General features: G+C 55.8%; 1 protein-coding gene across 1 annotated transcript in view; it reads left to right on the top strand.

The window, feature by feature from the left end:
* The window catches only part of Evc (EvC ciliary complex subunit 1), a 51,076-nt gene that overhangs the window by 19,736 nt on the left and 19,278 nt on the right, over nucleotides 1-12,062 (top strand). The window contains exons 7-11 of the mRNA XM_027945254.3: nucleotides 2,072-2,209; nucleotides 4,754-4,912; nucleotides 8,058-8,274; nucleotides 8,868-9,016; nucleotides 10,242-10,340. Coding sequence (XP_027801055.2) covers nucleotides 2,072-2,209; nucleotides 4,754-4,912; nucleotides 8,058-8,274; nucleotides 8,868-9,016; nucleotides 10,242-10,340 — 762 coding nt within the window. The remainder of the gene's footprint in view (nucleotides 1-2,071; nucleotides 2,210-4,753; nucleotides 4,913-8,057; nucleotides 8,275-8,867; nucleotides 9,017-10,241; nucleotides 10,341-12,062) is intronic.

Below are 12,062 nucleotides of genomic sequence, written 5' to 3'. Positions count from 1 at the left end.
TTATCACCAACACCAACACCATCACTCCACCGTCATGACGTCATTGCTGTCACCACCGCCACCATCATGTGCATCAACAGCAGCATCACCATCCTCCTCCTCACTACCTCATGGCCACTCTTCACCATCATCACTAGGTGGTCATCAGCACTGTCATGTACTGTCACCACCACCATCTCTTCATCAACGTCACCAAGATCACCCTGCTACCTCCACTACTGTCCTCTCTGTCCCAGTGACCAGATGTTACATCATCTTCATCGCCATCCCCACCCCCCACGGCCACTCCACTACCACCCTCTCCATTACTACCACTGCCACTGCCACTGTACTCTGTGTCATTGTCACAGTCGGCCTGGCTACCCCACCACCATCTTCCTCATCCTCATCACTGCTCCCTGTATCTTCATCGTCATATCGTTGTTGTCATTGTCACCATCATCATCATCCCTGGTCCCACCATGATATTGGGGGCTTGGAGAGACTGTCTCCTCATCACTCTTCGGATTCTACAGGAAGACTTCCTCCCTTGGTCCTGGGGAGAGGAGTGGCTCATCTTCCTCACTGTCTGCACCTTCACCGCCATCCTCACTCTCAGTACCACCCCGAGCACCGTCAGCAGGCAGTGCTAGACCTACATTATGCACCTTTCGTGACAGTCCCACGAGTGACTATTATTATCTTTGTTTTATAGCTGAGGAAACTGAGGCTCGGTGTGCTTAAGTGGCTTTCCAGTGGTAAAAATAATGATAATGGCAATATTTGTAATCATGTACGTAGGAATAAAGTAAGACACGCTATCATGGAAAGAATGAGAGGTTTGGAGTCGCAGATCTCAGCTCAGATCACCCTCTCCTGCTCACTCAGCCGTAACCCTGGGAAGCATCTTAGTTATCGCAGTGGCTACTGTTTACTGAGACAGTCTGGCCAGGTGCCTGAAGGTGTAATTCAATTTAATGCTCACAGCAGAGTTGAAACCTCTCGAGGAGGACAAGAAGTACTTAGAAATGTCAGTCGCCCTTTGGAGAGAAGCAGCATGACATATGAAGGTGGAAGGGGGGACGAGCCTAGCACTGCCACTTCCTGCCCAGGAATCTTAGGACAGAATGTCTGACTTCCATTTATCATGGTCCTCATCAGGAGGAAAGCTGTCATTTCCCTCTGTGGAGACGCTGTGAGGATTAGAAGTCACATGTGGCCTCAGCGGGCCCAACCATAGCGTTCTGGCTCAGTGAGTTTTCCTGGTGAAGCTGCCCCCACCCCCAGTGTTGGTCACATGGCAGTTAACACAGCTCTGCAGAAAAGAGACCCCTCCCTCGCTCCACGGTGGGGTTTGAAGGAACCATGATACAGGGGACTCCCGCGTTTCTTCCCAGGTTCCGGACCCATTCAGACAGAGCCAGACATTTACAGAAACGTGGCTTTGCTACTGATGGAGGGCAAAGTGGAGGATGGGACTTGAGAGACGTCGCAACCTCGGGTGGCTTCTTGCCACTGAACCCCAGAATCAGCCCCGTCACCTACCTCGTCACCAGCAAAGCTGACCACTCTGGCTTCCCCACCCGGCTCGCTCCGTGCTGAGACCGCAGCAGAGCAATGGCCTCCCCGGTGGTCCGTCCCACAGAGACAGCCTGGTCTGGCTAAGCCAGGCGCTCACTTCCGGCTCTCCAGCCCCAAGGAAGACGCAGCAGTGTTGCCCTGAGGGGTCGCTGTGATCCTTCCCCACGGAAACCAGAGGAGTGGAGAGAAACATTCCCTCCTACCTCTGACGCCGTGATCTTTTCTAGGACTTTGTAATGACTGAAAAAATAGGATTTCATTGCTTTTAAAGGATGGCTGGTTATTCTTGAGCGCAGAATATAGAAGAAAAGAATCCTTGATTCTCAGTGTTCTGTGTTTAATGAGGAAAATAGATTTTTATCATCAAAACTGAAGTAGGGCAGTGCCCTGAGCATTTAATTGCCAGTGAGAAATAGCTCTTGATAACGTGGTGAAGAATAAAGCACCTATGTTTCTAGAATTTAAGATACGGTTGATTTTGTCTTTATTTGCTTCCTTCCTATTCCTTCAGGATCTGGAGGAATTGGAAAAGGCACTTCAGGTCAAACTGTCGAGCACAGAAACTCTGGGCACCAGTGACTCTGGGTACGTCACCCTGGCAGACGTGGAGAAGAAGGAGAGGGAGCACAGCGAGCAGCTCCTAGAGGATGTGCGTGTGGTGACCCGCGCCCTTATGAAAACCCTGGTCTCTGGGACGGTGGCGCCGGCTGGTTAGAGAGGGTGCTGGGAGCAGGTCTCATCCTTGAATTCCCCCGGGTGCTCTGCCCTGGAGGCAGCGATTCGGTTCTCAGGTTCAGACACGGAGAAGGGGTGATTGGGGAGCACAGATTTACAGAGGAGGGATTTTGATTTATATTCTAGGCTGACCTTTTTACCATTCAAGGCAAGGATTGCTCTGGCCCTCAATGTCACAACTGCCCAGGGGTAGAGCAGAGACCAGCTGCCGACTTCTCAACCCCCAGGCCGGCCTCAGGAAGCATGTCTCCAATTCCAGAGGGGATGGCTGCCTGAAATCAGTCTTTTTTTCTTTCTCTCTCTCTTTTTTTTTTTTTGTGTGTGGGGGTTTCACCTCCCCCTACCACATATCATATATCAAACGACATTTCCCTGGCTCTTGATTTTGGCCAGTCACTTTGCTGGACACTGGGGACTCAAAACTCACTTCGATGTGGCTCTGCACAAGAGGTGTCAGGGAGACCCAGGTGAGCAGAGGAGAACTTTGTTTCCCAGAGCTGTGACAGGAAAGACCAAGACACCACAGGGCTGGGAGTCCTTTCACTCCAGGGCTTGGGGGGTATGTCTAGAGGAAGGGACCGAGAGGCCAGCTGGGGACAGTGTAGATGCTGGCCAGCGGGCATGCAGAGGGGGAGCCAGAAGGAGCTGAGAGCCGGGAGAGCAGGAACAAGCCACAGAGGTCTGGCTGGGGGTTTTTCACACACTAGGGAGGTGGGAGTCACGGAGTGGGAAGCAGGGGTGGCTTCGTCCTCCTCCTGTGTTCAAAGGACCACAGGGTCTGTGCAGAGGATCATGAAGAGCTGTTGGGCAAACCCAGCAGGACCTTCATGGGGCAAGTGCAGTCAGGACAGAGGTAAGCAAAGGTCCGAGAGCTGCTAGGTGATGCATTGTGGGGTGGTGGGTGGGAGGAAGAGGGTGTCCAGCTCAGCTCTACAGAAGTAAGGGTCCCAGAGCAGCCAGCTGGGAGGGAGATGGTAAGCCCCGCTGCAACGTCTCCTGTGGGAGAGGCCAGCAGAGAGGGGCTTTGAAGGCCCATGTAAGAAGATGAACGTCCCTGGAGCTGTGGAGAGGCGCTCAGCCAGGTACTCAGCCGGGATTCCTGTGTTGGTGACTCCCCAGCACTGAGTAGAACACCGTGGAGAGAGTTCATAGTTTTCATAAGATTCTTGAAAGTATGGGTGGTGGCACCAGCTCTGGGTGCTGCCAGTACTTAAGGTGGAAAGAGAAGGACAGGAGAGGCAGGGGAGGGGTGTGTGGGCCTGGGAAGACTGCAGCAAGTCTCATCACGGATGTGCAAACCACGAGGGTTTGGGGAGAAGCCAGTGGACGGCCTGGCCCCAAAGGGGTGGAAGGAAGAGGCCCAGCGGAGGGCGTGGGCCGTGCCTGGGCATGCGGGGGCGTGGTGGAGGGTCTGCGTTCTCCCACATGAGCTGGGAGGAGTGTCATCTGAGAGGTGAGGGGTGAGAGCAGCGAGAATGTGAGAGTGTTGGGGGGGTTGAGGTCCCTGCTGGGGGTGCATAGGAGGTGACCAGTGGCAGATGACAGGTTTCCTAGCTGCGGCAAGGCCCCTACGGTGGCAGGCTGCTTCACCAGGTGCCCGCTCTCTCCTGGCAGGGCCAGGCTGACTCAGAGCTCAGGGTCCACAGGGCTTGGCCCCTCCAGCAGGAAGTGACACATAGGCGTCTGAGAGGCCCAGCCAAGATGGAGAAAATCCAGGCAGTGGGCTTAAAGGACCTGAACCAAATCCTGGCTCTGACTCTCCCGAGCTCCAGGACCAGAGCCCCTTCCTCCCAGGGCGTGTTATCCAGAAGCAAGCCTGTGAGGCGGGCAGCCTGGCCCACGCCCGAGTGCCACGCAGCACAGCTGGGATCATCGATCTCAAAGCTCAGAGAGGCTCCCATGTTGCAGATTAAAGCCCCCAAGTTTCTAAGCCATGTGTTTGTTGGTTTACACCCTGCTCCTGATAAGATGGAAGGGAGAGAGAATTTACAAGCAAAATATCATCACAATCAGCATCATCTCTGCAAATTGTTCTTTCGTACTTTAAGGATAATAACTAATATTTAAATGGCCATTCATGTTTTTATCTCCAACCGTGTTTAATTCCTTTTAAAGACCGTGAAGCTCCCAGGAGCACATTGTTGCATTTCCTGTGTCCCCAGCTCGTAGTCACAACCAGTTGAAGAGCCCTTAAGTGGGGTGAGCTCATTGCTTTCCTTCCTGATAGGCAGCTCACTGGTGTGCTCTGAAAAGCCACCTCGGAACTGACTGGCACCTGCCACAGGCCGGGGAGGACCCTCGGTAGAGTGCGGTCATTCCAGGAGAGACTCACTGGCGTTGTGGAGTGGCCCAGTCTCCGCCTGCGAGGAGGAATGAATTGCAGTTCCCAAGCCCGAGCTGTGGAGCCCTCTTAAATAAGTTCTCCCCCCGTCACTTGCTTCTCATGCTCATTTCACAGATGGAAGCTTTCTGGAAACAGATGGAAAACATCCAGCACTTTCTTGTGGACCAATTTAAATGTTCCAGCTCCAAAGTGCGGCAGCTCATGGCTACGCTGACAGAGACAATGATTGCAGCCGAAGGGCTCTTGTGCACGTCTCAGGACCTGCAGGCTCTGGTAACGTGGGGCCGGGCACTAGGACATTCAAGCTGGAGGTGGGGAATCCTGTGGCCCAAACACCTTAGGGAGCATTATGTTGAACACCTTCATATTATAGGTGGGGATGTAGCATCCCCAGTGAATCCATCCACCCACCTATCCGTCTACCCACACCTTTATCCACCTACCCATCCATCTACTTAGCCATCCACCCACTCACCCATCCACCCGTCCACCCACTCATTCATCTACTCATCCATCCACACATACACCCATCTATCCACCCATATATTCACCCACCCGTTCACCCATCCATTCATTCCTTCATCCATCCATCCATTTACCTACCCATCCACTCACCCATCCATTCATCCTCCATTAGTAGAGTAATAGAAGCTCAGAGAGGTTAAGTTTTGTGTTTAAAATCATACAGGTCCAGGTGGCTGAGCCTGGGTTCAAAGGTGGACCCATAGATTCCTCTAAGCCAGTGGTTTGCATCCTTGGCTACACATCAGAGTCACTGGGGAGTTTTAAACCCCAAGATGCCAGTGGCTCCACTCCAGACCTGAATCCGTGGGGGTGAGGCCCAGGCACAGGCATCTTTTAAAGTCTCCCAGTGACACATGGGCAGTCAGCAGGAAAAGCTGACACTGTGTCCATACCAGTGGACATCACCCCTGCTGCTCCGCATCACCATCTGGGGGTTTTAAAACCTGATGCCAGGTTGCACCGCAGCCTGATTAAGCCTGACCTCAAGGTGGAGACCACCTGGGACCCAAGCATCAGGACTATTGCAGTATCTCCAGGCAATTTCAACACGTAGCCAGGTTTAAGAACCAACACTCAGGGCTATGGACACTCTCAAATCTGCACATTAATAAGGTTCCCAGGTATACACTGTGGTTCATCACCATGTACATGTAAGGTCTTTGGGCCGAGGGGGCGGGTGCTGGGATTGGCCCAGGGCCTCCTGTGTGCTAGGCAGGGGCTCTACCACTGAGCCACCCACCACCGTCTCCTTGTTTCCTTGGCACCCATAAAGATAGACAGAGCAGATATTCACAGCGAGCAGGAGCAGAGCCAACTAAGTAGCTACGTGACGAACCTAGGGTCCTGCCCCAATGACATGGTGGAGTCCCAAGCTTCCCAGTTTGCCACTCATCAGAAGGTGAAGCTGATATGAGCAGATCATCATAACGATGAATGGAAAGGGTTACAGGCTATGACTGCAGAAGAGGGACACGTCAACTCTGTCCCCGGCATCCTGTGTACCAAGAGGAAATATGTAGCCGGGCTCTCAGAACTCATTCTTGATGAATTCTGGGAGAATCCAAGTTCTCAGGCTGGTGCCTGAGTGGCTCTGCCCAGGCATTTGGACCTGGAATGTGTCACATAGCATCACTCAAAACTGGAACAGCCCTTAAAGTGGACCCAGAGGTTATCAGGTTCAGTCTCTTGAGACAGACAAGGGGGGGAAAAACTCACCAAGAGATGGAGATGGCTGTGGATAATTATAGAAATGGTGGATGTTCGTGGAGGATGAACTTCTCTGGCTCTTATTCCAAATGCCTGGCATGTTTTATTTAATGCTGTTAGTGGTCAGGTTGGGAGGCTGTGCCCAGGTCAGCAGCTCTGAGGGACGAGCCAAGTTCCAGCGGCGTGGACTTTGACGGCTCCACTACAGCTACTATTGGGGACAGGGGTGGCCCCCGTGCTCCTGCGCACTGGTCTCCATTCTCCTCTCTCCTTGAATCTAAACCCAGAGGTGGCGTTGACCTGCTGAGCCCTGCTCTGGAGAGTGCAGGTCTCTCTGCATCCTCCCCCGCTGCCAGAGGCCAGCCTCAGCGCTAGCAACCCTGCTTCCTCTGGAGAGCCACTTGTCCTCGCGCGCCCCCTAGGGGTCCTGGCTGCTGAGTGTTCACAGCAAGTGTGGGCCTGAGGGAGGAGGGTTCACAGCAAGTGTGGGCCTGGGAATGAACCGCGGGTTCCCTGCATAGCTGGGGGGTCTCTCTCCTTCCCCCTTCCACACCTGGTTAGATCAGAAACCAGCAGGACCACGCAGTGGGGACACCGTGACTTAGGCATGACCCTACCTTCAAGATCTCAGTCCAGCCAGGAACTGTCCTTCTAGCTCAAAGACCTGAGTGGACGATGCAGGGAAAGTGAGGAGAGGACCGGTCAGGCAGGGAGCAGGAGGAGGCAGTGAGAGTGTCCCGGGACATCACTTGCATGAGCAAAGCCCTGAGGAAGCTGAGGGTGGGCACCTATAGCCAGGAGCAGGGAAGAGTGCAGAACAAGTCCCCAGAGGCCTGTGTGCTGTGTCTAGGAGATCGGGGGGTTGGGGGCTCAGGGGTGACAGCCGTGTCAGCATCTCTGAAAGACCCCCCTGTTAGTGATGCCTGGGCAGAGCAGAGGCAGAGGTGGGAGATGGGGAGAGGAGACCAGAAGTGGCCTGCAGTGCCAGGCCAGTGGTGTCCCAGCCTGAGCTAGGTGGGACAGTGGGCAGGAGGGAGGGAAATGCAGATCTGGGCTGAGTGGTGTCGTGGTCCCCCGTGTGTTCTGTGCCCCTGCACCTGACCAGCTCTGTTTTCAGAGACGTCAGGACCCATGTTCACCTCTAGTCAGCCTTTCCCACCGTCCTCTTCAGGAGTCCGGTCCTGCTAACGGATACTGTGGGAGGCCAGGCGGGAGCCTGCCGTGAACTCAGGGAGCGGGGCCACTCTTCAAGCTAGCCTTGCCATTTAGAATCCCCGAAACCCCAGGACTCAGTTTCGAGGCTCCAAAACCAAGATGTCTGTAGCTTGGATTCTTGTTTTTCCCCCCAGGGATATGTGGAGGCTATGGGGCCACGTGCACTGGGGGCAGGGTGACCATAAGGAACATGGGTTTTCCTCCCCTGTGTGTGTATGTTGGTCTCCTGCCCATGAGGGCAGCCCTCTAGAGAGCACTCGCCAGGTGCTAAGTGCACAGTCACCCGTGGGTGCCTCCGTGCCCCCTGCAGAGGCGTTTCCACCCCTACCTGGGCATGGGGCACAGGAGGCTCCGAGAGAGTTCAAGGCCGGTGCTCTGGTGGTAGGATTGGAGCCCTAGCCTCCTCCAAAGCTGGACAGAGGCTCATGGCGGAGCACTGAGGCCTTGGCTGTGGCCTGGGATTCCCCCGCAGGACGCCCTGGAGAGAGCCATGGGGCGGGCGCACATGGCAAAAGTGATCGAGTTCCTGAGGATGCAGATCCAGGAGGAGACCAAGTGCCGACTGGCCGCCATCTCCCGCGGCCTGGAGCTGCTGAGTGTCCAGGGCAAGCTGTCCGGGCGGCAGAAGGAGGAGCTGCTGACCCAGCAACACAAGGCCTTCTGGGAGGAGGCAGAGAGCTTCAGCAGGGGTGAGAGGGTGGCCAGGCCCCGGGGGCCAGGGTGACACTGACGTAGAGCTGTGGCCATGTGGCCCGTCATACCAAGCGCAGGCTGCCTTCCCGTCCCGCCCGGGGCTTGGCTTCCCTCTCTGGAGAGCAGTTAACAGGGCTCCTCCTGAGGTCAGGGTCACCTTCCCCATCTAATTCAGGAGGCAAAGGAGAGGGGAGGGCCTTGACCAGAAATGGATGTTGAAGTGCCCAGAAGCCAGCTATGCGTCTGCTGAGACCACCACCCTGCAGGCCTGGCTCGCCAGCACAGGGGTGGGGGGAGGCCAGCGTGGAGAGGGGGCTGGTGTGCTGAGCTGCATGTCCCCACACCTGCACCTGCCCCAGGGCTGCCCTGGGGGTGGGCAGGGCAGGGGTCAAGCTTAGAAGGCATCCAGGCTGTCCTTGAGGTAGCACAGTAGTAGGACCCATTAGAAGAAACCCAAGTCTGTCCCCTGCAGACACCTGGGGACCATCTCTGCCAGCAGCCCCAGCTTCCTTGCCCCCTTGGCAGAGTGGCCCACTCCAAGTCCTGGCTAGAGAGTCACTTCCTGTCCTGTGGCTCATTTCAATTCCAGAGTTTGTCCAGAGAGGCAAGGACCTGGTCAAGGCGTCCCTGGCTCGCCAGGCAGAGGGGACAGCAACGCTCATGCTGGCCCAGGAAGAGGAACGGAGGGCCTTCCTGGCCAACTCCCACCTGAACTCGGACCCCGAGGAGTTTCTCAAGGTGACCTGCCCTGTCCCCACCTGGCCCTCGGGTGTGGGGGGGTGAGCCAGGTGCGGGCTCCGTTCTTCCTCGGGGCGTGGGAGGCCCAGGACTCATGAGGCGTGGTGTCGACTGCCTCCTGTTTGTCAGCCGAGTGGCCATAGCCTGGACCCTGTGCCCTGCCTGCTCCCCTGTCAGCGAGCCACGGGAATCACAGGCTCCTCGCTGGCTGCCAAGGACAGGGAGGGGGAATCTGCAGGAAGCGCGGCTGTGGGTACATCTCAAGGCTCATGGGGTGGTGGCCCTGTGTGGTGGCACCAGTGGAGTGTTGTACGGTTCAGAGGGGACAAGCCTGTGCCCATGTGTGTGTCCGGCCCTCACCCAGGACTGGCCCAGGGACAAGGTGTGGGTGCTGGGTCAGCCTCCCCAGGTGTGGGTGCTGACTCTGCTGCCAGGTAGCAGGGAGCTTGGACACCTGCCTACCCGCCCCTGGCCTCGTGTCACAGTGTTGTTAGGGCTGAGGCAGGTGAGGGGCAGCCCTGGCCCGGCCGTCTCCGGGTGCCTCTGCCCCACAGTAGCACTGGCTCAGCTTGGCTCAGATCTGCTCAGGGGCTGGCGGGACAGTGTCTGGTCCAGCCTCAGCCCAGAACCCAGGCACAGAAGTCACTGGGGGCCAGCAGCACCTCAGTGAGAGGCCTCAGGAGGGGACGCCCCAGAGAGCAGAGGCCCCCACTGCAGTGTCCCCTCCCAGGGCCATCCCGAGAGGGGCCCACCCTCTGTCCTTGCCCTACCAGAGCCTCTGTCACATCAGAGGCCTCTGAGGCCCTGCTGGCCTGCCCCATTTCCCCAAGCAGTCCTGCCTGGTAGCTGACCACACTGACCGCTCACGGTCAGTATCGCCCCCTGCTGGGATCCCTGGGGTGGTCCCTAGCAGCATGAGTCAGAGAAAGATGGCTGGGGGCAGGAGGCCAGGACAAAGAGTGACAGGGGTGACCAGTGGGCCTCTGCACTTGGGGAGTAGCGAAAGCCAACTCTGTGGTTCCCTGGAAGTCAGGTGTGCTGGTCCCGGCCTCAGGCACAGTTTGTAAGCCACAGAAGCTGCGTGACAGTTCTGGGCCTCAGATTCCCTGTGCACAAATCGAGGTGAACATCCCTCCCATCTGAGCCACCAGGATAAGTTGAGAGTTTTTCTAGAAGAAATTAGGGCTGCATTTTCCACCAGACCCAGTTCCTGTTTTAATCACAGGCCTTTCACGAGGTCCTGGAGCGGCAGAGGCTGATGCGAAGTGACCTGGAGGAGGAAGAGGAGCTCAGAACCACAGAGGCCATGGCTGCCCTCTGCCAGGTGGGTGGCCTCAGCTACTGGCAGAGAAACCTCAGGTTTTGTATGGGCAAGAGCCGCACATCCTTGGGCAGGGACCCAGGCAGGCTCAGGGTGACAGGAGGTCACATCCCTGCTGGGTGCTGGTCCAGCCCTGCCATCTGCTCACTGATGGAGCCCTGCCTGAGGGGCTGCCAGAGCTATGGGAAAGCTGTGCGAGGGCCGGGGTGAGTACCCCAGGGGGTGGCACAGGGGGGAAAGGCAGGACTCAGGAGCTGGTCAGCATCTGTGTCTTCTCCTCCGCCCTGTTAATGTGGCACAGTGGATTGATGCCGGTAATGGCGACTGCCTGTGAATTTAGAACTTCTTCATTTTCTCTGGTGAATTTAACTGTTCCAACTCTCCCTTCTCTTTGGGACTCCATTAAACCTTTAGACGTTCTTGTTCCTTCTGTACCACCATCTACACCATTTTTTCCATCCTTTAGGATCTCCCTGCTTTGTTTTGGGTAGTTTTTTTCTCCCAGTGCATAATTCTCTCTTCAGCTACATCTAAACTACAATTAAACCCATATGTTGAGTTCTTAACACTGGACAGTGTTTTTCAATTCTAGGGTTTCTAGTTGGCTCTTTTTTAACTTAACACTATTACTTTTTTATAATTTCTGGGTCTTTCCTTAAAGGTTCAAAAGCAGACTTTAGCACAATGAGTATAGGAAGCGTTCGTACTTGAAATCTGGGTCTTGAATTTATACTTTGCAGTACCTGTGGGCTTGCTCTGCATGTCTACTGTGTGGCTTTACGGTTAGAGCGTCCTGCCTCCCCCTGTTGTCTGGTCTTCTGGGTATTTTGTGGAGATATTCCAGGTTTGCACATTTACTTGTAGAATGTGCCAGTATACAATGATGTTCTCTTTCTCCAAAGGGGAGTTTCTCTGGCTTCTGCCATATGGTCGGGCTTCTAATGACCCAGTGTCACCTTCATTCGAAATCAAGGCTTGAAATGTCCTGGACGGGCCAGTCAGGTTTTCATTTTTGTAACAAACACCTGAAAACAAACAGCTTTTAAAAAGGAGACGTGTGTCTTGGCTCCCAGTCCAGGGGTCTCGTCTGTGGTCAGTGGGCCCCATTGCTCTTGGCCTTTGAAGAAGCAGCACCTCACGGGGAGCTGGGAAGCAAGGAAGCGGGGAGACCAGTGTCCCACAGTCCCCTTCACGGGGACGTCTCCAGTGACTTAACACATGCCCTGAGGCCCACATCTTAAAGATCCCGCCGCCTTCCAAGAGCACCAAGCCGAGGACCCACCTTTAACACCTGGCTCTTTGGGGGCATCCCAGGTCCAAACTGCTGAGCTGGGCAGCCGAATGACCGGATGCAGGTTGCAGCCTGGGGAGGTCCATGTGGACTGGTTTCCTTCCACGTCACCCTGGTCTCTCCAGTGCCGTTTCTCCAGGTCCCAAGCCTAAGCGTGAAGGGCCAGGTCCACATGATGGACCTGTGCCTGGAGGGGGAGGGGGAGAGGAAGGGGGAGGGACAGGCCTGTGAATCTAGGAGGGGACTTGGGAGGCCCCTGGTGGGGGGTAGAGGAGGTGCAGAGACCAAGGGCTCTGGGGGTCAGGAGGCAGGCTGAGGCTTGTGGGGGTGGGCAGAGGGCGGGAAGACTGGGCTTGTGCCTGTGTGTGTGTGTACGTGCGTTGGTGTGTTCACGTGTGTGTGCGCGCACTAGTGTTAACTGCACATGGAGACCT

Source organism: Marmota flaviventris, chromosome 7 (genome assembly GCF_047511675.1).
Source record: "Marmota flaviventris isolate mMarFla1 chromosome 7, mMarFla1.hap1, whole genome shotgun sequence".
In the NCBI taxonomy this organism is placed as follows: domain Eukaryota; kingdom Metazoa; phylum Chordata; class Mammalia; order Rodentia; family Sciuridae; genus Marmota; species Marmota flaviventris.
Note: the sequence above shows the minus strand (reverse complement) of the source record. Positions and strands in the feature narration are given on the sequence as shown.